Raw genomic sequence first — 26,779 nt, forward strand, 5'->3', positions numbered from 1 at the left:
GATCTCACTGCAGCCTTCAAAATCTAAACTCAGTTTTTACAAGTCATTCAGGGAGAATGCATGCTCTTTGCTGAAATCCTGAGGGCCAGATTCTGATCTCCATTGCACCAGTGTAAATGCTCAGTAACTAAAGAGATCAGTAAAGTTACTCTAGATTTACAGATGAATAACTGAGATCTGAGTCTTGCTAGTACTTAGAGTGTAGTGTTCTGTCCCACTTACCATACAAGGACAAATGTCCCTTTGCAAAGTTGTCCTGGAAATATACTAGCCTAGTCATGCAATTGACTTTCCTACTCTTTGAGAAGGTGAATGATGATGCTACGGAAAGTCATGATATTTTACGAACCCAGTCACATAACAACAGTACCTACTTTTTACATCACTTTTAACCCTAGATCTCAAAGCACTTTACAAAGGAGGCAAATATCATTCTTCCCATTTTACTGATGGGAAAACTGAGGCACAGGGAAATGAAACAACTTGCTCAAGCTCGAGTGACAGACCTGGGAATAAAATGCGGGTCTGCTGAGTCCTAGTCCAGTGCTCTATCAACTAGACAATAGTGTGTCTACCAAAAAAACATGGTAAATGGGCAAATATAGTTAATATTGGATGGAACTAATAGGAGATGTAGTTTGGGGCCTTGACAAGATTACATGCATATGACTGTCTGGCAACATGGCCTAGATTTCAATTTCAGTTACGCCAGTGTGAATTCAGAGTAAATCCACAGATTTCCATGGAGTTGCTCCTCAGTGACAAAGGAGTATATGCAACTAGTATCGGGACCCTAAAATTTTACCTTTCTCAGTGGGAGGAAGAAATCAGAGATGCAATCACTGAGATGCAATTTTTAAGGTGATCTGTTTGTTTCTCAGTAGGGATCTGCAGAGGCCACACTGCCAGTATCATCTCACTCTCACAAAATCTTTTGTTCATAAAATCATAGATTTTTAAGGCCAGAAGGGATCATTCAACCATCTGATCTGACCTCCTGTATCGCACAGGCCAAAGAATTTCACTCAGTTACCCTGTATTGAGCCCAATAACTTCTCTGACTAAAGCATCTCTTCCATAAGCATTCAGTCTTGATTTGAATCTATCACATCAGGGGATAATCACTCGAACTGTTTAAACTGTGTTCCTTATTTCCAATGTGAATTTGTCTGGCTTTAACTTCCAGCCTTTTGTTCTTGATATGTCTTTCTCCATTACATTAAACAGCCCTTTAGTACCCAGTATTATCTCACCAGGAGCTTATTTCTCCGTGGTAGCTTTACACCATAATCACCTCTTGATCTTATTTTTGATAAGCTAAACTGTTGTGTTGGCATCTCAGCAGCTTGATGATCCGCATATAGTGATCACCATTTAAAAGAATCACGTACCACTCAGCCACCTCTCTATTTTAAATACGAGAAAACATTATGCTAGCCCAGGTACCACTCTACAGTATCTGGTGCCAAATGCTGACCTTGCAATGGTAACCACTCTGTTCGCAGAACTGAATGATTTTTTTTTTTTAATGCTGAGACTTTCAAAGTGACCTACAGGATCTGGATGCCTAACTACTGTTAGACCTGGTCTACACTGCGGGGGGGGATCGATCCAAGATACGTAAATTCAGCTATGAGAATAGTGTAGCTGAAGTCAATGTATCTTAGATCGACTTAGAATCACTTACTTTGCATCCTCGCGGTGTGGGATCGACGACCGCCGCTCCCCCGTCAACTTTGCTTCCGCCTCTCGCCGAGCTGGAGTTCAGCAGTTGACGGGAGAGCGATCGGGGATCGAATTATCGCATCTAGACTACACACGATAATTCGATCCCTGATAGATCGATCGCTACCTGCCGATCTGGCGGTTAGTGTAGACGTACCCTTATTAGAAAAGAATGGGACAATGGCATGTTCAGATGGTACTGGCCAGCTATGAAATTTCCAGGCAAAAAGTATGTTTTTGTTTCTTTTTTCTTTTTATTTCAGGACGGAACAAAATATGCTCAGTGTGCCAAAAAAAAGTGGAGTCCAAGGTATAATCAACAGGAATAAGAAAACACGCAGTAAAACAGTCAGGAGCAGGATACACGCTATTTTCCCCTGAAAGGCTTAAGATTACAGGAGGCAAAGGGTCTGATCCATTCTATTCTACATAGGTTTTCAGAACACTGTAGAGCACTAAGTGACATGAACAAGATCTGTCGTGTGGTTCATTCTCTCTCTTATCCTCGCCCCAGGAGAACTGCATGTGCAGTAGAGCTTTAGTGTTTATTTTTAAATGTCCACACTTCTGTTTTTATACATGAGAAGTTGGGTTGAAGAAATACACTCTGCACTTGGGGTGGAAGGCGTGGAGATTTGTGATGGTCCTCCATTTCTGTAGGAGTTCGTTCCACGGCCTTGAATCAGCCCCTGAGACAGTCTGGCTGCTGCACAGATGAGTGTACCCTTATGGTAGATTTTGATCTCACGCACATTTGTGCAGGGTCTAATATTAGAGTTCAGTGACGTTACTGCTGACCTACACCAGCAAGAGAAGAGCTTCAGGTCCAGCATTTGTGTGTGTGGGTGTCTTTAATTCTCCAACAGCAACATGTGTTCTCTTTGCTGCATTTAAAGACAAATCAAGTCCATATCCCTTGCTAGAACTCTCTATACATACACATGCATCTTCCCTCATCCAGGCCAGGTCTTCACTTCAATTTCATAAGCACCCCATTTGTCCCAAGACAAAAGTGAATATTTTCCAAGCAATTCATAATGAACTGGGCCATGTAACCCTGCCCCAAAGCTCTGACAATTTACAGTTGTGCTATTTGAGAGGGGTTGGGACTAATGTTTCCTAGAAGTAATTTATTTTATTCCAGTACGGAAGCTGCATCTGTGGCTTTTGATGTGCTCTGCTTGGCTAGATAGGGTATCAGTGCTCAGTGGATGACAATCTTATCATGTGATCTGAACACACCATCACTGTCACATTGCCTGCTTTCAGTCCTGTATAGCATGGCACTGCTGAGAATCATGCATAGATAAATGTGGGGTGGAAGGGGGCGAGGGGGTAGGAAGAAGATGGCAAAGATATATGGAGAACATCAGAGGGAAAAAAGACCAAGATAAGAGCATGACAGAGGTAAAGACAGGAACTGCTGGAATTCCATAATGATTTCCCTCCCCCAGACCCCCCAAAAAGTCCAATTCAAAGTACTAGCTCAAGATGAACTATTTCTCCATCTACTGCAGCAGTATAATTCTTTACTAGGTATATTAGAAGAGCGTGCAGAGGCCTCATTGTGCTAAGAACTGTATAAATGAGATGACATGGTGGTTGCCCCTGAGCTGTTCCCCCTATGAGAGCATGCCAATGTGCATCACACCAGCTGGTTATAAAGAACAGCCTATATGTTATAAGCTAGAACTGGGCAAACCTATGAAGGCTTACTAGTTTAGATAAGGACAATCGGAATGGTCACATGCTGATGTGAAACGTATCTGATTTGTGCCACACATTTTGATGTGTCTCTTCTCACTCTTCCCTTTTCCTTCTTCCTATCCTCCTACTCCTTTCCACCATCTGAAACAACCAGAATCTCCCCCGTCCCCATCCCATCCTTCTCTTCCATGCCCCACCACCAATCCTCTCCTCTATCTCCAGAAGGTCCCTTTGATATTCTAGCTCTTTTTGCATGGCCCTAAACAGAACCCCTAACCAAGAACACTTCCCCAGTCCTGCACTAACTTCCATCCCTCAACAAGTCCCCAACCTTTGGTGACATCATAGCTGGAAGGTGTGAAGGGGAATGAGGCTGTCCTGTGAAATTGCAGCTCTGCTTCAGACCCCAAAATGGAGGTTACTTGTGCTTACGGCCTGACTTTTGCTCAATTACACAGTACGGTTCCCTATAAATAGTAGTGCTGTCAGACCTTACCACGGTATATGTAGGATAAAACTCGCAGGCATTAATAGAGACAGCCTGAATTAGGACATTTGATAATTTTTGGTGGAAAGACTTTGGCCTCGATTCGGGACTGTGGTACGACCACCTTCCACTACATCATTGATGGATTATAGGTCTAACACCAACAAAGCCAACCATAGGAGGATCACCTCAGGGCAAGGGATCTTCTGGTGGCATAGAGTTTGTGATGTGGCTCCTGCTCTGCCTTTGCCCTCCCTATCCTTTGTTTCCTATCATTTAACCAGTTACCAATCCACGAGAGGACCTTCCCTCTTCTCACAACAGCTTACTTTGTATAAGAGCCTTTGGTGAGAGACTTGTCAAAGGCTTTCTTAAAGTCCAAGTACACTATATCACCCGGACTGCCCTTGCCCACATGTTTGACACCCCCAAAATATTCCAAAAGATTGTTGAGGCATGATTTCCCTTTACAAAAGCTGTGCTGACTCTTCCCCAACAAAGCACATTAATCTATGTATCTGATCATTCTGTTCTTTACTACAGTTTGAACCAATTTGCCTGGTACTGAATTTAGACTTACTGGCCTGTAATTGCCAGGATCGCCTCTGGAGCCTTTTTAAAAAATCGGTGTCATGTGTTCTTATGTTCTTACGAGAACTAACAGCAAGGGAGACTATCTGGAGATATGCGTCAGAAGAATACATCTCAAAGGTACACAGTACAATAATAAGAAGGGGAAAGAACCCTTTTGTTATCCATTACTGAGGGAACAGAAAGGTTAGAGCTCCCTGCATTGCATGAATGGTGGGTACCCAGCCCTGTGGGGTGGTGACATTGAAACTTATCTGAGTCAAGGATTGTAGCCTGTTGACTTAAGTTTTAGTCATGAGGAAGTGTGACTGTACTTTTGTTTTATTTGTAGCCATTTTCTGTTTCTATTATCACTTAAATCTGTTACTACACATATTCTTATTTTATGATAAATTCATCTCGGTGCTGTTACAGTCAAGTGAGATATGGCTCCTTAGCTGAGCCAGCAAGCTGGTGTATATATTCTGTCTCTTTGGAGGCAGTGGATTTGATCATTTCTGTGCGTAACCAGTGACGGGCTGGATGCTGCAGGGAGATGCTTCTGGAGTGTTTGGGAGCAGAAGTACACCAAGGGTTGACCTGCAAGCCAAAGTTAGGACTGGTGGAGTCCTAAGGAGTTTGCTTGGCCGAGTAGGGGCTGCCACACAATCTAGCACCAGCTCCCTCTTATGCTGAGGCAGAAGGGTAACAGGGTGACTTACATTTCCAGACATCCCAAGAAAGCATCTCAGCAACCCCCACTCTGAGCTGTGTGGTCCTCTGCCATAGTTCTTTGTTCCTCTAACCAGTGATACCCTTAAAGATGAACTGTAACTTTAACAGAGGATATAGCACCAGCTACATTGCAGAAAGGCCTTGTCCTATCAAAAAACGTGCAAACAAAATAACAAGCTGTGGGGAGAAAGAACTCTCCATAGGATCAGACTGTTAAAAACAACACAGCACCAAAAAAAAAAAAAAAAAACCCACATAGAAGATTCCCTGCTGCCCATGATGCTCTTGAAAGACTCATTGCTTCCCACATTAATATTTGATTCACGAAACAAAAGTTTTATGAACCTATGGCAAATCCTATCAAATCTGATCTGGACCAGAGCTCCAGCAGCCTACACCTACATTCTCAAGGGACTGGAGAGCAGCAGGCTCTGTGCACAGCCAACAGATAATAATTTAAGCATATTGCATTGTTCTGTCTTAGTCTGCCTGATTTGCAAGGGAGAAATCTATAAATAGATGGCCAAATTCTGCCCTGATGTAAATGATGGGCTCTATTGTGTTTAACTGTAGCTGCAGAGTGGTAACAGGGCCAAAGTACATTGCTCCAGCCGGGGCTATTGTTTACCACTGGTTCCGTGTGTGTCTTATGCATCTCCCATTGTGCCCAATCTACAGAGGATGTGAGTCTGTTACAGCTCTCAGCTCGAGGAATAAAGCTTTAAAGCTGTAGAGACTGCTGGTTTTTGCTCTGGAGGGCCCTGACTCAGTCAAGATGTCAGTTGCTGCACTCCCTGATCCCAGGAGGCCTTGCAAAGGAGCACAAGAGATGGGTGGAAGCCCCTTCAAGCCTCCCTCCCCGCCCCAGCCTGATATGTACTCTGTTTTTATATAAGATCCATGCAAAAGGCATTCACATTCCTCTATTGTTCCGAAGGCCTTGCCCCAAACAAAATGAGTGGGAAGAAGAGTGGTGATCCCAAACCACAGAGAGCCTCACTTGTTTGTGCTCATTCTTTTGACTGATTAATAAATTCTGAGACCCAGCTTGTAACTTAGAGTCATAGAGTTTAAGGCCAGAAGGGACCACTAGATCATAATCTCCCGCATATTGCAGGCCACCAGCACCACCCCTCACACTAATCCCAGCAACTAAAATGAGATCAGAACATAATAGCCAGCAGAAGACTAAACTATTAGGTACCACAGGCAGAGAACAGGAGGGACTGAGCTGCGTCAGTATTTGACAGTGAAATGATTAGGTGAGATACACACGGAAACGCCTGACAAGTGACCCACACCCCTACTGCAGAGGAAGGCAAACTTCCCCCAAGATCACTGCCAATATGACCTGGGGGAAAATTCCTTCATGACCCCTCAGATTCCTTCCTGACCCCCTTGCACACCTTGAGTAATACCTTATTCTTTGAACAGACCCACTGAAGTCAGCAAGACTATTGGGCAAGTAAGATACTAATCAAGGTAAATAAGGATAGCAGAACATAGCCCTGGAAGCTCTGTAGAATGAAGGGATCTATTGAAATGGCGATCAATTAGACCCTGAGCTTGTGAGCAAGAACCATCTGAGAGAGACTGCTCAGTGCCGCTTCAGAGCCCTGGCCCATGCCTTCCAGCATCCCAGCGTAGGCTCTACAGTCTGTCCTCTGAGCACCCAGAGCGTCATGCCAGTGCTTCCATTTTCACCAAACACCCTCACAAAGACAGGAGCCATGATCACCTCATGGATTACAGCTACACTGCAGGACAGAGACTCTCCTTCCTAAATGGCACAGAGAGGCCAGGATATAGTTCTAACTTCACAGATAGGAATTTCTCCAGCATAAGAGGCATATGATATTGCTCATACTATATAATATTCATCTAAGTGCAGAGGGCCATCAGATGGCCTATGTCTCCCTTAAATCACACTAGCCTTATTCTGAGGCCTTAAGGGATGCATAGACTTCTGCAAATAAGTGAATTTCACTGGCCCTGACTACTAATAAATGCTGATAAAAATCCCACTGAAGTGATCCCCAGCTGGCCATCAGAAAGAAAAGTCAACATTGAAAAGAAGTGGATTCTAGTAAAGTATTTTTTTACTGAAAGAAGGAACAGACCAACTTTCCTGCTGCCTTTGTCAACGGTGGATGGATCAGTCTTGCAATTAATCAGTAACTAGTTTATTATGTTCCTTTAAGTTTAAAGCATCTAAGTTTAGGTACCTTGGTTTGACAGGGTTGGTGCAAATATTTCTCTTGATAATGATTAACTTCCACCCAGTGGACAAAATTCACATTTGCATAATTCTTTTTAATTCTGAATCAGAATAAAATGTTGGAAATATGAAATTTTCAGTGGTATGAACCAAAATGGAATTTTTTTAAAACTTCCAGGCTGGCAAACTGGCGCCCTGGGAGCCAGCTGTGCTGCTTGGGAGCCGGGCAACCTAGAGAGCCTTGGGGTACATCTACACTGTGCACTAAGCCCAGGCTCTGACTCAGCTTTGACCCCAAATCCCCCTTCCATCTACACACACATCAGTCTTACTTGGGTCGGCAAGCACTGAAGACCCAGGTCCTAGGATCCTGCTAGGGTGGAGGATCAGAGCTCAAGTCTTGCTATGACTCAGGTCCAAGCCCCACTCATTTTGCAGTGTGGATGCAGCTCAAGCAGCACACCTGAGTCATGGACACATAAGCGTGGCTGTAAGACCCAGGTCCAGCAATTTAAAACCCAAGTTTACACTGTGGTGTGGATGCTCAAGCGCACGTCCACAAGCTCAGGTCTCACAGACCCCGGCTTAGTGTGCAGTGGAGACATACCTTTGGGAGCCCATCAGCTGGGCTTCTAGGGAGTCAGGTGGCCCACAGAGGCTAGGAATCCAGAAAATCCATCGGGTTGGCTGCTGGGGAGCCTGGGGACCTCAGCATTGCAGCTGTCCACCACCTCGTGGGCTGATTTGCAGGCTGTTGAGAAACTAAGGAGGCTGGCCTGCCTGCCTGGTTTCCATGGAAAGTTTAGATACAATAGACACATTCCTGTGTTTTGATTCTGTCAAACCAGCATTATCTGATGAGAAAACTGTTCCACTGGAAAAATTTGGACCTGCTCTACCACTGACTCTTTGGACCAGGTTAGAGGCAAAATAGTGGGAAAGCAGGCAGAAGCAGCAATAGCATACACCGTATCTGCTTTGTGGATTATATTCCATAGATCACTTCATTCTACATAGCTTCCAGGACTATATTCTGCTATCCCTATTTACCTTGATTAGTATCTTACTTGGCCAGTAGTCTTGCTGATTTCAATGGGACCATTCAAAGAGTAAAATCTTAATCTAGGTGAGCAAAGGCATCACAATCTGGCTCTTACACACACACACACACACACACACACACACACACACACACACACACACACACACACACACACACACACACACACACACACACACACACACACACACACACACACACACCCTACCTTCAGAATTAAACAGTGATGCAAATCCTGGAAACTTGCCAGTGTACCTGTCGGCCTGACATTAGCAATTTAGGTCTGTGTACCTGTGATCTATAATTAATGTGTAGCAGTTGGCATTATTGTACAAATCTTGACTCTTCTTTCACCATATATGCTGATGCAACCTGAGGTCTTCGTTGTTTTGTTCTCAGCAAATAATAACATTAAGAAATCAGAAGGTTTGTAAAAGTAAAGACTGCTCAGCTGCTTAGATATTTATGTGGTTTGTGTTGGTCTGAAGGTTTATCTATTTTATTTCCCATGATAAATCCTAACTGAATGGCAAACAAGAATTGGCAAAACTCAAAATTAGTCACAATTCCCCACAAACCCCAGCTATTAGGAGAATAGGTGTCCTGTAGGAACTAGCAAATCTTTGTGTCATATCATTACCAGCTCTCATCTAGGAGAGACAGAGGTATATTCCTCTACCACTGGAAACAGAAACGTATTGATTTTGTTTAAGAGAAAGTTTGGGGCAAGAATGGTACATGCATTCTCTTAAGCGAATGGCAGAAGAAATAGGTTTCCTAAATTTCTAATACACTTGCATTTTGCCCTGTGATAATGAATGCAAGACAGATTTTTTTTGCAGATAACCTCTTGTTGAGGTGACAGTCGTAATACTCTATATTTTACTGGTTCCCATGGTTACTCAAACTCTTTATGTAGCAACTCTGATGCAACTGAGTCAGATGCTTCACACTCCTCCTAAATAAGGAGTTGAACGACCATCCAAGCTGAGCTGGATACTTGCCCCAGCCATAAGTGGACATCATGGTCCAGCTTCTCAAAGTCTTAGGCACCTCACTCTTATTGAAATCAACGGGAATTAGTTGCCTAAGTAACTTTGGAGATATGGGCTCATGCCCTTAGAAGCATCTTTGCAATGTCAGCTGTCACTTTCCATGTTTCAAACCCCATTGAAGGATTCTCTGGAGGGTGGAATGATACTTTTCCCCCCCACTGATGTCTGAAGCTCCCTGTTTGCGGGATGAACCTTACTCAGGACAGCATGCTGAATGCCCTGTCCCTGTTGGGAGAAAATCTCATCAAATAGCTTTACATTACTTACGTCGTTTGGCCCCTGCCCGCAGCTCCTCCACCCTGTAGACAGACAGCCTATTCACCCCACCGCAGATGGAACCTTTCTCTCCTTTACATTCATTGTTGCACTCTTCTTGCTTTGCAATAGTTACTGGGAGCTTGTTCCCACAGTAACATTCTGCCCCATACTCTAAGCCAGCGTAGGTATAAGCCCTGTAGGAAGAAAACAATACCTTGAATACAGCTGGACCCTTTCATGCCAAAGTTTCTCTGTGCAGTTGGCAAACTTGGGAAACTTCTATACACATGCCCCTGACCACCACAAGAAATGTAGCCAACTCTGGGGAACAAGGCAGCAACTGTTAAAAAGGTGAATAACAACACGGCACGACAGTGATTGGCCAGAAGTGCAGAATAACATATCCAGTTGAAAGCAAACAGGGAATTTTGTTAGGCGGAATATAAAGATCCCCATGGCAGTTTGCCCAGTGCACTCAGTTTTAATACCCCTGCTTTTGAAAGAAGTGCTAAGGAAATATTAATAGTGATATTTTCCCAGGACTTTATTTTCATGTCTTATCCAAATGACAGCCCAACAGCACAGTGCTCTTAAGACTATGCTGGGTACTGGTTCAGTAGTGTCTCCTGTGGAATCACAGCACCATTTCTTGAAACAAGAGTGTTTGTTGGAGGTTTCTGATCCAAGTACTGCTCAGGCCTGAGCCTGTTTAGAATGTCAGATGTGTCCTGGTCCAAGCAAAATATTTTAGCTCTTTTTTGTAAAGTATTTGACCATTTAGAGCAGCACAGAAGAAAAGTCCATTTCTGAAGCTATCTTGACTAGCCTTTAAAAGGAGCCAATTTTGATCCAGTTAAGGAACTTTCAAATGGTCAAAATAAAGAACTGGCTATTACTTCAATTTTAGATTAAAGGCTTCCTTTTCTCCTTCAAGGTATAAAAGTGTGCTTCAGTGAACAGTTGCTATATAAAATAAGAAAACCCAAAAATAAGTATGAAAGGGCAATCCGCTCTGATTGTGGAGGTGTCTGTTAAAAATTTTGACATATGGCTTGGTGTAAGGAAGTTAACATTTGCATGGATGTAGTTTAACTGTCAGTACAAAATGATGGCATACAAATAGAAAGCCTTTCTCTCTTAAGGTGAACTCTCTCTCTCTCTGAGTTTCTTGCCGACACCAAGACAAACACACACACACAGCTGTGAGAACGCAGGGTGAGATCTGGAGCTATGCTGATTAACATCAGCTGAGGGTCTGGCTCATTATTCTTAAATATATTTCAAACAAGAATCAATAAACTGCTTGTAAAGGGATTCCCACTTATGTTTATTTTTGGTGGGGTAAGAGTTAATGGCTAATTCCCTATTGCTGTTCAAGCAGAGCTGTATTATTACTTTCAGTATTATTTATTGTATCTGCCTCTTCAGCTCCTCTCCAGTCTGAATGTAACCTAATGTCATTTAATACTTGTAATCACAATCATCGTTACTAAAAATTAATACTAAACAAGCTTTGAAGAAGGATGGTTTTGTGGTTGACACACTGGACTGGGACTCAGGGGATCTGGGTTCAGTTCCCAGCACATTGTCTGTAGGGCTTCAGGCAAGTCATTTAATCTCCCTGTGCCTCAATTCTCCATCTGTAAAATGGGGATAATAACCATTCCTTTCCGTGTGTCCTGAGTCCAATATGAGCATCTGCTCTGGAGTATAATTCCCCTGTGCACCAAGTTAAATCCTGAGCAAGATCAACCCTTCCAATACTTCAAGCTGTCCTGAATCATAAAGTGTCTCGCCAGTTTTCATAAGGAGGCTCTGCTAGGCCCTGCTAACCTGAAGCACTACAGCTAGAGGAATTAGCATATCCCAAGAGTGAGTCTCTCTTGGTTACACAGTGATTTTAAGCATTGCCCTGAACAATGGGTAGCACGTAAGGATGATGATGATGATGTAGGATGTACTAAGATGATGTAGCTGAGGAAGCAGTGTGCCTGAGACACACCTCTGAGTCTCCATTCTTCTTCTGCTTCCTCTTGCCCCTGGGAGCAGAGAGACTGGTGGAGAAATGCAGGCCTATACCTGCCATCAGTTCTTACCACCGATTCACATGCTGGCTCAGCTAATGTGGCCAGTGAGCCTGGGGGCAGAGCCAACATTCTGACCGGTTCTTACCCCCTCTTATTCCCCATGTGCAAGTGTGTAGGTCATGTTACAGTTCAGACCACAAACTGGGCCAGCGAACATTTCCTGCACTCTCTGTTCATTTCCATGTAGCCAAGCAGTAATTCCGGGGAAGGACACTGACCCCAAAATGGCTTTGTTTCTGTGGTTAGGCAGGGGTGAAAGAGTCCCCTTTTTGCAGTGTTGCCAAGCAACCTTATGTTTGGAGGCATGAGGTAAACACTGTTTTCAAAACGGTTTGTCTTCTCTTTAATATATGCACGTTCTTCCACATTGTGAACTCAGTTCTAAATTCCCTTTGTTATCGGAGAACAGTGAAAAGTGCAGTAAAAATCTCTCTTTACCTCTCAGCACAAGCTTCTTGACAATGAGATACTGTCATTTTTCTCAAGTCATAAAACACAGCTCCCTTCAATGTCTTCTCCCTGGAATCATCACTGAAGCATCCAACATAAGTGCCTAAAGTACATGAAATAGCACAATAGTTAGAGATAATCTTACATCCTGGAACATTCAACTGCAAATTCAAGGTCCTTCATTATACATGGCACTTTGCTATTTGCTAAAGTTGTAGCAATATGTTTGGTAGCCTGGGCTGATACATAGACTAGTCGTGTTGACATTCAACTCTTCTAAGAAATCTTTTTGTTATTAGGGGGTGAAGTTAAGGTTGAGGGTGAGAGGGGGGCAAAGTAAGGATGAGGCCCACCACAGAAAGGCAAAAGGATAGCTGTGAATGCTGGTGGGGTTATATCTGGTAGGGTATGTGGGGAGTGGACAGGTGAGGGAAATGTAGGGGAAAAGGAAACTTATCCACAAAAGTTATTTTAAAATATAAGATCCTTATGTTTTTCCTAGATCCTTGCACACTCATTTACTCGCTTCAGTAGTTCCTTCTGTCCATCACCCATGGCAACAGAGCCCTCCATCTACCTATTGTGGCCCCACCCTGGTCACCATCCCTGATCCACCATTCTAGGTCATCCTGTCTTGAGTCCTCACCACACCTCCACATCTTCTGTCCCCTGCCCCGTCTAAGTTCCCAGTACCCTACATCCTCTTCCATGCAGCCTATTCTGCATCCCTCCTGGGGCCAGGCCAGGGCCAAGTTAAGCCCCCAGCACGAGTTATGGCAGCATTTAACTTGCACCTGGCTGTAACAGCCCCCACCAGCCAGAAGCTACTGTAGCAGTCACCAAGTGCAACAGCGCTTCAGCCATGCCCTTCTTTCTATAGCTAGCTCACCTATTTAGGGCAATAGTGTTGGCCATACTGGCCCTTATGCCACCCTGGGATTCCCCTTAGCCAGCTAAGCTAGTTCTGTAGCAGCTTGGGGCCAGCAGACCCGCTCAGAGCAGCTGCAGCAATTGGTCAAGATATGGCGCATGATAAGCCAACAAAATGAGTTAGGAAAAATGTTCAGAGTGAAGGGAAAGTATATTTTTACAAATACCATGACTTGGAAAAACCTTTGGGATTGTTCAAAAACTTCCCTGAAAAGCTCTACCCTGGAATGAAATGAGGTGTAAGAAGTTTCAGGAAGCTGGTTCTTTTTGAAATAGGTAGGGCTGTATTGAAAACTGGGTCTGCAGTGGAAAGGTAACTTTAGCCTTAGCTATGGAGCTCTCTGTCTGTCTATCCTGTTGAACCCCACCTCCTCTCCCATCGCTATTACTGAGACCTTTGAAATACACCTGGCTTTACTTAGAGTTGGAAAGCAAAATATTTCAGCCTGCCTCCTATATTAAACATCTTGTCTTTTTTATTTCAATAACAGACTACATGAAAAACTTGTGTAGCCTGTGATATACTTAAAAGAATTCCCCACCAGAAGAAATATGGAGATGCTTTATAATGTACAGTGGAGTGATTCAGGTATATGGAGTCATTCGGGTATAAAGAATGAGAGGAAATTTGATTCTGAAATTTGATTCCTATTAAAATAGGAATATTAGAGGATGCAAGTATCATGTGATCCATAGACAGGAAGGGAAAATAAGATTAGAATTGATAAAAACCATACTGAAGAGTAATAAATCAAACTACAAGGGGGAAAAAAGCTGCTCCACATTCTAATGGAGAATTCAGAGCTGATAAAATAAATCCAACATTTCAATGGCACAAACAGCACAGTAGTTTCAAAGAACTGCACATTGGTAATTTGCAAACATGCAATTAGAAAATTCGCAAGCTGTGAATATACACCTACAAAAAGCTGTTAATGAGATGTGAGTTATGTACCTGGAATAAGAATTTTTTATATTTCAGTGGGGCCTTTTGATTTCAGGGGCTTGATTCCACCCAGTTGCCACTGAAAATGTAACATGGGTTCTTGTCAAACTCAGAGATAGCATAAGAGAATCTAAGTTAATGTAAATTATACCTGGTTCTAGCCCCCATGAGTAATTTCCATCACTGTTGACTCCTATAATTCTCTTATCTACTTATCAATATCTGCCTTAATCTTTGTCATCACTCAGACCACATGACCTTAGAATGCAATGGTGTTTCAGTGATAATGTCTGTCAAATAGTGAATAACATGTAATGGGATGATAATTTCTGATGAAGCCATATGAGCTCTTCTAAATCATCCTAGAAATATGCATTATTATTAGCCGGAAATATCTTCTACTGCACAGCAACACACCATGTATTATTATTTGTATTAGAAGTAATACTTGGGAGACACATTGTGCGTGGTGCTGTACAAATACCTGGAAGAGACATTCTCTGCCCTGAAGAGCTTAGAATCCTAATAGACAAGAAAGTTAAGGATGGTAGGGGGAAATAGAGGTCAAACTTGCCCAAAGTCATGCAGCAAGTCAGTTGGCAAAGCTGTAAATTACAGCTGCGTGAATAACTGATTTTTGATTGAGTTACCTGTCAATTCCACAAAAATGGAGGGTCAGGGGGACATTGCTGAGTTGACCCAGATCTGAAATTTTTCAAAATTTCTGTCAAATTGGGGAGGAAAAAAGGTTTTGAGTCAAACAGAATGTTTTGTTTTGATTTTGAGCTCTTCAAAAAAAACTTTTTAAAAAATAAAACAAACTTGGAAACAATAAAATAAAAATAAATAATGAATAAAAAACCAAATGCACATTTTGTTTTGAAAATGTCAGAACAAAATGTTTTGATTTTGTAGAAGGATTTATTGGGGGTGGAGTTTTGACATAAACAATTATACATATTCTATATGAATCTATATATTTTTGCCAAAACCAAAACAAGTTTGGTCAAAAATGTTGCTGACCCCTTTTGGGACTAGAACCACATCTGGCGTCCTACACACAACAAGACACTGCCTTTCCCTTTTAAATCAAAATTTTTTCCAGCCCTATCAAAGTTGTAGACGGTATCCTTTGAGGCTGTATCCTGTAGGAGCATCACAGATGCTGTGATGATCTTAGTAGGAAAGCAGACCTTTTGCTGGTTCTCTGCACCAGGGTAAAATTTCCCCCTCAGAAAATTATTTTTTTTAAATGATCCAGGTGTATTGTATTGACAGTAATTTTACACCAAGGTGTCTTTACAATCTAAATGGCCAAACTCTTGCTCAAGAAAGTCAGACTGGGACTTTTAAAGGTGCTTAAGTGAGTTTGGCCCATATCTCAGTAGGCACTCCGACCCAGATCTGGGTGTTAGGCCCATCCTTTTGAGGATCTTGTCCTGGGTGCCTTATTTCCTTAGGGTAAAATTTTCAAAGGGTCTAAAGGCCAGATTTCTAAAGGTATTTAGATGCCTAAAGATGCAGCTCAGTGCCCAGCATGACTTTCAAAAGCACTTAAGTAGGTTATGTGCCTAACTCCCATTGATTTATAACTGATAACTCCCACAGCCTTTGAAAATCCTTCTATGACCTGAGAATCTCACTCTTTCAGGACCAAAATAGCTTTGAAAATCTGGCTCTAAGTCACTTTTGAAAATGGGATTTAGGAGCTTTTGAAAATTTTACCCTTACGACCCTTTGTAAATCTTGGCCTTATTGAACTATGAGCTCTTCAAATTATTACATTAAAATACATTAATGTTCAAAATATCCATAAACGTAGTTAATGCTGATGCCAGTACCAGCCATTAATCTAGTGCCTTGCTGATGTTATAATTGCTAACTGAAAAGGAGCCAAGAGATTATTTATTGCTGCATCTCACTGGATTATGCACATTTGAATATGCATCATTTGAATATTCAAATGAACATGAAGTGACAATATTAATAACAGCATTGTTAACAAGCCTTTGGAAATTACTATCAATTAAACTTTCCATGTATAGAGTGTGCTGTTTTTCCCCTCTCCTAGTAAACTTACTCAGTCTTTATTTCATTATGGATCTCTTCCAAGATATAATGAAATACTTAGTGATTATAATACCTGCTGAAGTTTCAACCTCACACAGTGATTTCCTTTTAATAAAATGTCTCACCACCTTAAAGCGGCTGTTTTATTTGTATATACCTCCATTCTCGGCTTCATACTGATAGCATGTGGGCTTGTTCATATGTTTAGCTGGTGTGTCCACCCCACAACTGCTCAAGCATAGCATTTGGATAGCTAGTAAGTCAAATCCTTGTTGAGCGTAGGTGGCAAACCCTAGATACTTATGTATCTTTGGTACTTCCATGGCCTCCGTTTCCGTAGTATTTGAGCACCTCACAATCTTTAATGTACTTATCCTCACAGCACCCCTCTGATTTCCCAATCTGTAAAATGGGGATCTGAGGCACTACGTAGCTTGCTGAAGGTCACACAGGAAGTCTATGGTGGAGCTGGGAAATAAACCAGTATCTCCCAACTACTAAGCTAGCACTCTGCACTCTAAGCCACCCTTTCTCACGTCTCCAGTCAGTCTCACCCTCTCTTCACATGCACCAGACCTAATCAGCAACAGCTAAATTGAAGTGAAAAGAGCTAGAACAGCGTACAGCTGTCATGAGCGAGAGGAGAATCAGAGCTACCATCTTGATAGTTTCTTCTGCTGTCCAGACTTTAAGCATGGGGCATGTGGGCATTTATCAAAGCCAGCAAATCAGGTTTATTTCAGACGGCACCTTGAAACCCATCAGAACTATATGGGGTATAAAAATGTGCAGCATCAAAGTACAAATCCTAGGGAATCTGGATGAAGTGAACATAATGTGCTTATGAAAGGTATCAAACTTTGTCTGAAACAAAGTCTTACATGACAGAAAATGGAAGTTGGGAAAAGCCCTTACCTTTGTTTTCGCCTGTATGTTGCATCACCTTAGATCCCATTGCTTGCATGGGTTCTTGTTCATTAATGAACCTGTGAAACCATCTTCTTCGTAACTGTCTCAGTTCTGAGTTCCGGGACATTAGCCACCGTGGCCCATACCTCTGATCTGATGTTGGATCATGGAGCACATCCATGTCCACCAGAAGCTTAGAACTCAAACGAGGGTTTTGCATTGCTCTGGTATCTAGGATTCCAACTCCTATCACCATGTCTGAAACTGGTGAGACCTGAATATTCGAGGTCCCGCGTGTGCCTTGTTGGATAACCAAGCGGGATCGCTGTAATAGGAGAAGGCTGCCAGCCATTAGGTAAGCTGCTGTGAGAAAGAAGAGCAGAAACTGGGTCCGCCGAAGAAATTTCTGTAGTCTGAAAAAAGGTTTGGCCATACCCTTACTGAAACTGGGCCCTTCACGCCTTCAGTACGGCCCCTGAATCACCATTTGAAATTGTATTAGTTCCTCCCATAAGTTCATCCCATCACTTTAATGTGTCCTCCCCCATAAAAATTGTCTTTTTCAGTAGCAACAGCAACTACAATGGCATCATGCTTTATATCCATAGAACTGTGCGGTTTCTGGGCAGCTGATCTGGTTCAGGTGAACTTATGAACAGTTCCATGACTGTGGCCAGTTGCACTTCATAACATCAGATTCCAGAAGGAGAGGAAACCTGAAATATTAAGAAAAATAAAGTTGGCTCTGATCCCATTAGCAAACACTTACCGTGTTGAGGTCTTTTCCCCCTTCTTTTATTTTAGCTAAACATATAAAGACAATAATCCTGGTAGAATTATTGATTTAAAAAGGATCCAGCTGCAGATTTCTAATTTTACATTTTTCTTTATTTTAACTTGAAATGTACAAGAAACACCTGTATGATTAGAATATTCTCAGGAAGTTTGGAACAGTAAATCCTTTTATTTCCTTTTGTAAATAGCTGACATCTCCAGTCTTTGTTACTGACTGGAACCAGGCCGTCACAATATAGACATCTTTAGAGGAAGGTATTATTGGATACTTTCTTTTCAGTGTTACAGTAGCTAAGCTACAAATCTAGATCAGAAAAAAAACAGCAGTGTGGGTGTATGGTGAAGAAAAACGAAATGGCATCAGCTCTCAAAGGATAAGAGAATAATTCTTAATCTCCATGAATCACTATAAAATGAGGCTTTACGCTGGAAGGATAGTTCCAATATAGATATATATTTTGTGTGTGTGCGCGTGTGCGTGCGCCTTGCCAAACTTAAAAGGAAGCTAAAGTTTCCACTAATTTGAATCTAGTGTATGTTTCTATGTACCTTTTGTGTGAGTGGGTGTGGATGGGGAGTATGTATATATATATATATATATAGATTTAAATTAATGGAATCTTATATTTTCTTTTAAAGTTTTCCAAATATTTCTAGACTATTTTGGGGCTTTGCCAGGCTGTTAGTTGTGCTGATCTACACAGTGACAGGATTGTCCAAGCAAGAAAAAGCTCTTTTATGCTCTAGGTAACCTTTAACCTTCTGGAACAAATAAAAATGGGCATCTTGCCATATGTTCTCTGAGTTCCCAGTTAATTGCTCCTCTGTGGAACCATGAAAGCACTAAGAAAAGATGCAGTTTTTCCAGAAAAGAAAATATTATGGCTCTAGTTTAACTTGCATTCAGAGCACTCTCGAAACCAGCATCAGAACAAAGAAACTTGCTGTCCACTCATCTGCCATTCTTTTCATAGCATTCCTCCACTCTTTGCAGTTCCTGATTAAATATCTGAGGATATTTCTATATGCCTCTTGCTAAAATATATATGATCGTGTAAAATTTCTCCTTAATTCTCTTTAACATTTTGTTTTTGCTTAGTTGTGTAATCTCTTTGCTTCTTAATCACCAATCAATGAAAGGTAAACATTTCTCATTCAAAAATATACTACAGTTCATTTGACCATCCATTCTTTTTGTCCAATCCCCTTTTTGTCTATTTTTCCTAAACAGCAGATTGGGTTTAGGAGAAAAGGTCAATACATTCTAACTTTGCAGATCAGGCTGAGTAGGTTTTTGATGACCTGATTTAGAGAGCTCCTAATTTAAAACCAAAGTATCCAATTTTTAATCCCACAGGGGCTGAGTAGCATCTGAAACATGGGGTACAAAGTAAGATTTTGCTGTGTTCATATCAGCCACTCCATTTTCTTCAAACGTCAACCTTCACAAGCAATTCTCATCTTCTCACCAATAATAACTGTGGAACTTTGCAGCTCACATCCATAATTCAGCTGACAAACTTTTGAGAGATTCAGTGTGTTCCAAAAGACGCATCATATTTTATGAACTATTTAAGGCCAGATCCTCAAGTGGTGCAAATCAGCATGGCTCCATTTGGTAATGCTGATTGAGACCAGCTGAAGATTTCACCCTTAATATTTAAATTGTTTAACATCTTTGATCAACAGCATTGATGCTCAGAAATGACAATAATGGGGTTATATAAATACAGAGCTAGATTAATAGAAGATTTATAATAATTACATATTGCAGATTACTACTCTTCTAATTATGCTGAAGTAACACTGTAAAAGCACATAAGAACCATTTGATTCACTATTTGTCATAATATTCAGCTATTACCAACATCTCTGTTATTCCCTAACTAGACTATACTTTAAAAGGAAGCTGGGCGCACGTTAACTATTCAAGATTCCGAGGGGAAATTACGACTCTTTGAGGTGTATTGCATTCAAGACAAAGGCTTTGCAGATAGAAGAATCAGGTAAGGCACACCCTTGTGGCCAGTTTCTGAACAGATCGCACACCTCACCCTTCCATTTGTTAAAAGGGAGACTACAAGAAATCAGGCTGAAAGGTGAACTGTCAGGCTGGAGGGAGTTTACTGGTGGAGATCCTCAGGGATCAGTCTTGGGACCAATCTAATTTAACATTTTCAATAGTGACGGGGGCACAAAAAGTGGGAGTGTATTTTCAAAAAAATCAGCGACTGATACAAAGTTAGGAGGTATTGCCAATATAGAGGTGGACCGGAATATCATGCAGGAAGATTTAGATGACCTAGAAAACTGAAGTAATAGAATGGTATGAAATTTAATAGTGCAAAGTGCAGTTAGGGACTAACAATTTTTCCTATAAGCTGGGGAGTTATTCGTTGGAAGTGACAGAGAAGGACAGAGACTTGGGTGTACCGGTCAATCACAGGATGACTAGAAGCTGCCAATGTGATGCGGCTGTGAATAAGGCTAACGCAATCCTAAATACATCAAAGGGATAAAGACCAGGGAGGTAGAGGAGTTATTTACGTTAAGGACCAATGTTGGCACAACAACAAATAGATATAAACTGGCCATCAACAAGTTTTAGGCTTGAAATTAGACAAAGGTTTCTGACCGGGAGAGGAGTGATATTCTGGACTTGCTTTCCCAACGGAGTGGGGGCCCCACCTGCGACAGGTATTAGTAAGTATTGCCAACAGCTGGAAATGGGACACTAGATGGAGAGGATGTTAAGTTATTACAGAGAATTCTTTCTCTGGTGTCTGGCTGGTGGGACTTGCCCCCACACACAGTATTTGGGGCTGGGATGGAATTTTCCTTCAGGTCAGATTGGCAGAGACCCTGGGTTTTTTTTCACCTTTCTCTGCAGCATGGGGTTTGGGTCATTGGCTTGTTTGAACTAGAGTAAATGATGAATTCTCTGAAAACCTGAAGTCTTTAAATCAAGATTTGAGGACTTCAGTAACTCAGCCAGAGGTCATGGCCCATTACAGGAGTAGGTGATGGCCTGTGATGTGTAGAAAGTCAGATTAGATAATCATGATGGTTCCTTCTGGCGTTAAAGTCTAAGTCTATTCATAATAAGGTTTGGCAGAATTAATATTAAGCATTTTTTCTATTTTTATTTATTTAAATGTTCACAGTTGTAGGAAATTGTGAGCGACAAGACAAGGGAGGCTCAGATAATTTTTTTAATGACAATAGATGTTGAGATTCAAAAAGTTAAAGCTTTATAACTGTTAAATTACAAATTGTCAACATCACATATCAAATTATACCAAGTAAATATCCTTAAACTCTAAGATCTCAACCCACATTTTTTTATTTTACACATCTGTACATTTTTATTATTATTGATGGAAATATTTTTCATCTTTTTTGAGTGTACATCAAAATTGATGTTTACCAACATTTACTGATAAAACTAATCCTTCGAAGCCTGTTCATAATGTAGCTTCTCAGAGCTGCAGTTATTAATATGCTATAACATTCAATACTATGATCTCTTTATTAAGGCAATAATTATTGCATCCATATACAGTCAAATGTTTTTATATTTTTTCTTAGCACTCAGACATGACTATATAGATTTTTTTATATATATTCACAATACTTTTGCCCATTTTTTTATTTCAAGGTTTTGTTTGATACTTGGAAAGAGATCCAGTAATCATTAGAAAAAATGGTTAAAAACAAGGTCCTGGAATATGTTCAGAGAATCTGAATAAAATGCATTGCCGGGTGGAAAAGAAGTAAAACACACATCTCTGACAAGCACAATACTTAGTTTACAAGAGGTAGTTCTTCTCTACCACTTTTCATTCAAAGACTTCAAAGTGCTTTACAAAGGACCAATTTTACAGATGGGAAAACTGAGGCACAAAGTGGGCAGGTCCAGATCCCAAGTGGTAATTAGGTGCTTACGTACCTTTTGTGGATCTGGGCTGACATGATTTGCTAGGGCCACAGGGCAGTGGCAGAGCCAGGAGCAGAATCCAGGTCTCCCAATTCCCCATTCAATGCCCTATCTATCTACACATGGGTATTCACACTTCTGTTTATGGGGCAGAGGGGAAAAAAAACACCTATTCCCAACCTCAGAAGCTTTATCCATTATATGGATGTCACGGAAGACAGAACTTGCAGAGATTAGTGCTAAATACCAGTGACTCTGAAAGGTTAGGGTATTACCAGTAATAGGCTGAAGGGAAGTCATATTTAATGGGATAGTTCTGACAGTGTCTTACCTCTGCCCTTAGCAGAGGAACTGTAAACACCTGCATTTCTTTGTGTCAGCTGATCACAGAAAAGTCTCCTTCTGGCAGAGTACATCTCTTTTTTTTTCCCCCAGCCTTCCCCTCCCTGCAGGTGTGTAACAGTGGCATCACAATAATGCAACACACTGAGCTAAGCGATGGCTCTGAGATCCAGTGGAAAACGGTGATGGCTAAAAGCAGCTGTAAAAACTGAGTGCAGATGGATGGACGCATTGTGCCCAAATACTGTATAATGTGCCTTGTTCTGCTGTCACTTAAAACCATTTTACGCTGCTCTATTTCCACTTACTTCAGTGGAATCACTCCATATTTAGGTAAACCGTGTAAACCAGTGAGAGCGGATCCAAGTCCAATGTGTCTAGGAGCACTGAGGGTGGTTCACTCAACAGCGATACCTGCTACACCTGCCTCCAAAACGTGTCATGTTTGCTCCTTGGTGATGCCTGTGGGTGTCTGGGGAGAAGTGTCTGGCCAGAGCCCCACCTCCCGCCCACCCAGACTCAACCCCTTTGGGCTATGCAGTGCTGCCGGTAGTGCTAGCAGGCCTTGCTCTTCCACTCGGAGCACAAAGAGCCCCGTTATGGTTGCCTCTTGTGTCAGGGCACTGTTGGAAAGGGACTACTAGCACCCTCTCTTTCCACCCACCAGCATGGAAAGCCACAAGTTAGCCTTATGTTTGCCACCTGTTTATTGAGCATGCAAAGAACACACAAGACATCTAACATATGCAGAAGAACAACTTCAGTCGAAAAGACGCTTAGCACAGCTCCCACTGAGTTGGCTAAGAGGGAAGCTTTTTATTATTGTTATTATTTATTTACTGCAGATGGACTTCCCAAGAGTTTCACAAACATTTAACCTACAGGCCAGATTTGGTGGGTGGACTGGGGATACATGGGAGGGGTGAGTAGTGAGGGGGAGCTCAACTATATTGATTACATCCACTCTCGTGCACTGTTGCCAACTCTCTCGATTTCATTGTGTCTCTCTCAGTGTATTATATTCCAAAAAGCCTCAGCTCAAGTCTGGTGATTACAGGAGAATCTCAGCTTTCATTACACACAAAAAAAGCCAATTTCTAGCCCTCACAGCTGTAGAGAAATCTTGGAAACGTGATGCAAGTATGATCTAAAGGCTTAGAAAACAGAAGATAAATAAAAAGGACCCCAAATGCATTACTCTCATGATTTTTAAGCTAATCTTGTGATATGTTTTGGAGGAATGACACAATTTTTGAAAGTTTGGGGTTGACCTCACTGCTGTGTCCAGCCATTAGTTGACATGCACAACAGTATGAATGCTATGCTCCCCTCTTTTCCACAGAAGAGGAGCAGAGGGGTGAAAAGAGGTACCATAGTAAGTCATTATTCCCTGCAAATTAATTTAACAGCAAATCCTATCTTCTTGAATAGGGTTGGGTTAATAAAAAATGGGAGACTCGCATACTTTCTGTTTTAGCTTCCTTTCCACTATTAATAGGCCCGAATAAAGAATGAATCCTTTCCATTTGCTTAAAAAGTTTCAAATGTCAGAAGTGAATTTTAGCACAGGCAGTGTGATGTGTGTAAATTATCCCCAAATCCAGTGTCCCTTAATACAGTTGTCAGACAAGTACATTGTAGGCAAATTGCAAAAATACTCCACTGGAGCAATACTGCAAATGTACAACTCACAAAAATTAAGTGTTTCTGTTAGTGGGAAGACAGAGGAGTGCCACTAGCAAGGATTGCCACTGACATATAAAAATGCCATTTAATTTTTCCATGAACTGTGTGTTTCAGTATTGCCAGAGTAAGTCTAGAAAAACATCACTTTTTGACAATTACGTTAAGAAATAAGACAGACATGGTGAGATCTGCTAGTCGGAAATTTGTCTTGTGTATATAAATGTTCACTTTAAACTACTGAAATCAATATGAAAAAGGCATTCCTTAGTAAGAGAAGAGCCTTTTACCACTATACATCTGTTCTCTCATGACTGGGGACTTATCCTTTTAGATGCCCATTAGCCCCGGATGAATTGACAACACAGATTGGTTGAATAGATTTGGGAGACCTGTTTAGGAATGCTACAATTCCCATGGCAGTCAGAAAAGGAAAACGATTGTTAGGGTGTATAATTAATAGGATAGAGGCTAATGATGAAAATATGTGATTATGTCCTTGGAATACACCCACACCTACAATATCAGGATCTGTTCTAATCACATCATCTCAAAAAACTTGCAGTAGAAACAGAAGGGAGGTTGAGATGGGCAATGAAAATGATTAAAGAGATGGAAATGCTTCCTAATGAAGATAGAAATAACAGGACTGGGATGGTTAAGGATAGAGAGAAAACATAATAGAGGCATAAAACAATGAATGATAGAAAGAAGGTAAATTGGATGCTCTTATTTCTCATAATACAAAAACAAAGGAACATTCCGTGACAATGAAAGACAATGCAATCTAAAAGAGTAAATGCCAGTGTACACAAACCATAACTAACCTGTGAAACTCATTGCCACAAGATATCATTGAAGGCAGGATCTTAGAAGGATTGAAAAAAGCAATAAACATTTATGTGGCTATGATAACATCCACCATGATGGATGTTCCCATAAACTCCCATAATTCCTGTTAGTTAATGCTTGGTTTAGGACCTGATTTAGGAAGAAATTCCCTCTATGGATAGTCTTCCATAATTCCATGATCTTCCAGTATAGGGTATCTTGTATTTCTCTGAAGTGTCTTATTTTGGACATTGTCAGATGTAGGATTTTGGACAAAGGAACCTTAGATCTGATCAAGTATGAAAATTCCTCTGTTCCTAATATATAAAAAACCACAGCCTTACTTACTGTATTAGCTGTGGGTGAACCTCCAAATATTCATAGACCAGATTCAGATCAGATAAGTGCTGAAATGCCTGAACCTTTATGGGATCTGTAGTCTATTCTAACTGCTTGCGTCTGCAGAATTTTGTGAAGAAGTTTCACGAGAACAATTAGTTTTTCTTCTTGCTTCTGGCCACAGTGGAAATACCACAGGAACCTTACACAACACAACAATTCCTAGCAAGATACCAGAAGTGAGAAAATATCTGAACATTCAGAACCTCAAAATAGATATGGTTCAAATTTGTTTCCTAAACTAGCTAAAGTCACATTTCTTTCCACCCGGCCTGAAAATAGCCACTCAAGAAGAAGATGGCTCAAAATCATACCAGATATGTTAATTTGTTAGCGGTCAAATCCTCCCACTCCACCCCAGCCTGGGGTGGCACAAGAGGGCTTGTGGGGATGACTGGGAAGGAATCCACCCCTGAACACGTTCATTCATTATTTTACAGTAATGGGTAAATGCCCCATAGTACTAGGTGCTGTGCATGCATGTAATAATAAGACCCTGCCCCAAAGACCTTACAATCCACAAAGCACTGGCATCAGCAGTACAAGGATGGTTGTTGCAACCCAAAGGTCACATTAACCCTTGCAGCTGGTGTTACACCTTTACTTTGCGAAAAGTAGATCACTCAGGCCTCCAGCTCTTGCAGACCACCTCACCCCATCCTTAAATCCCATTCTACTCGGCTCTGTAGCAGTCTAGAGGCATGGGCCCCAACCCAGTCACCAGAAATCCTGTACCCTTCCATTTAGTTCCCCTCCATGTAATTCTAAGTCCTCCATAGCCATGGCACAAGGGGGCAAGATTTGCCTCTGGGGCTGTAATGCCAAAAAGTATGACACATTAGAGTTGGTGCTACTTGCAGAGATGAGTGAGTGAGACAGTCTCAACCTTGGAGCATTTACAACCTATAAGCCAGAATTTTAATGGGTGTAAATCAATGTAGATCCATTCACTGTAATGAGGATCTGGCCCTATTAATCAAATTCCTTCCTGATGGTGGTAGTAGGCCTCTGTCTTGTAAAGTGTCCTGTAGTGCTCTATAAATGTTTAATAGCAATGACATGAGTAACAGATATTTTTAACACCCACTCATCATTAACATGTGCACAATGAGGTGTGGTTTTTTTGAAGGATTTGTATGTACGGCTTCTCCTGAATAGCTTTGAAAATTTGCCTTGTAGTTAGTGTCTCCGCAACACTGATAAGTTACACATAGTGTCAAGAAATGTGAGAGCACATTTCATCCCCACCGTCTCTAAAACACTCAGCACTTAGCATCCCATTGTGCATTGACAGTGCGAAAAATCAGACCTGAGGCATTTACAGTTCTGATTTTCTTTCAGCACATATACAATACCAGATTTATAGCCGTGCCTTAAAGAATTTGATACAAGGAAAAGCAGGTTGATGATAGGCTTCTAAAATGACGTCAGTTGACAGGCATGAGTCACTTTTCCTATTGACCACAGAACAAAACAAAAATCACATTAGGCATGCATTAGTGCCATTAAAAATAAAAAGACACTGGAGATTTTATCCTCCCAGCCAAGTGGTAACCACAGAAACCTTTGCGGAATACCACTCACT

At 41.4% G+C, this 26,779-nt stretch overlaps 1 protein-coding gene and 1 long non-coding RNA gene across 5 annotated transcripts in view; one reads left to right on the forward strand and one right to left on the reverse strand.

Annotated features, from left to right (window-relative positions):
* LOC120387569 overlaps window positions 1–26,779 on the forward strand; it is an 84,263-nt gene that overhangs the window by 39,135 nt on the left and 18,349 nt on the right. The window contains exons 3-4 of one of the 2 annotated variants that reach the window (XR_005590227.1): window positions 19,893–20,008; window positions 22,375–23,936. This is a non-coding gene — a long non-coding RNA (uncharacterized LOC120387569). Of the gene's footprint in view, window positions 1–19,892; window positions 20,009–22,374; window positions 23,937–26,779 lie in introns of those variants that run through there. The other variant, XR_005590226.1, reaches the window with a different exon arrangement.
* The window catches only part of WSCD1 (WSC domain containing 1), a 51,285-nt gene that overhangs the window by 19,633 nt on the left and 4,873 nt on the right, over window positions 1–26,779 (reverse strand). For all 3 annotated transcript variants that reach the window (XM_039508496.1, XM_039508494.1, XM_039508495.1), the window contains exons 2-4: window positions 17,214–17,923; window positions 12,341–12,455; window positions 9,825–10,009 (exon numbers count right to left, since the gene is read on the reverse strand). In XM_039508496.1, the coding sequence (XP_039364430.1) occupies window positions 9,825–10,009; window positions 12,341–12,455; window positions 17,214–17,640 (727 nt within the window). In that variant the 5' untranslated portion in view covers window positions 17,641–17,923. The remainder of the gene's footprint in view (window positions 1–9,824; window positions 10,010–12,340; window positions 12,456–17,213; window positions 17,924–26,779) is intronic.

Source organism: Mauremys reevesii, linkage group 20 (genome assembly GCF_016161935.1).
Source record: "Mauremys reevesii isolate NIE-2019 linkage group 20, ASM1616193v1, whole genome shotgun sequence".
NCBI classification, from domain to species: Eukaryota; Metazoa; Chordata; order Testudines; family Geoemydidae; genus Mauremys; species Mauremys reevesii.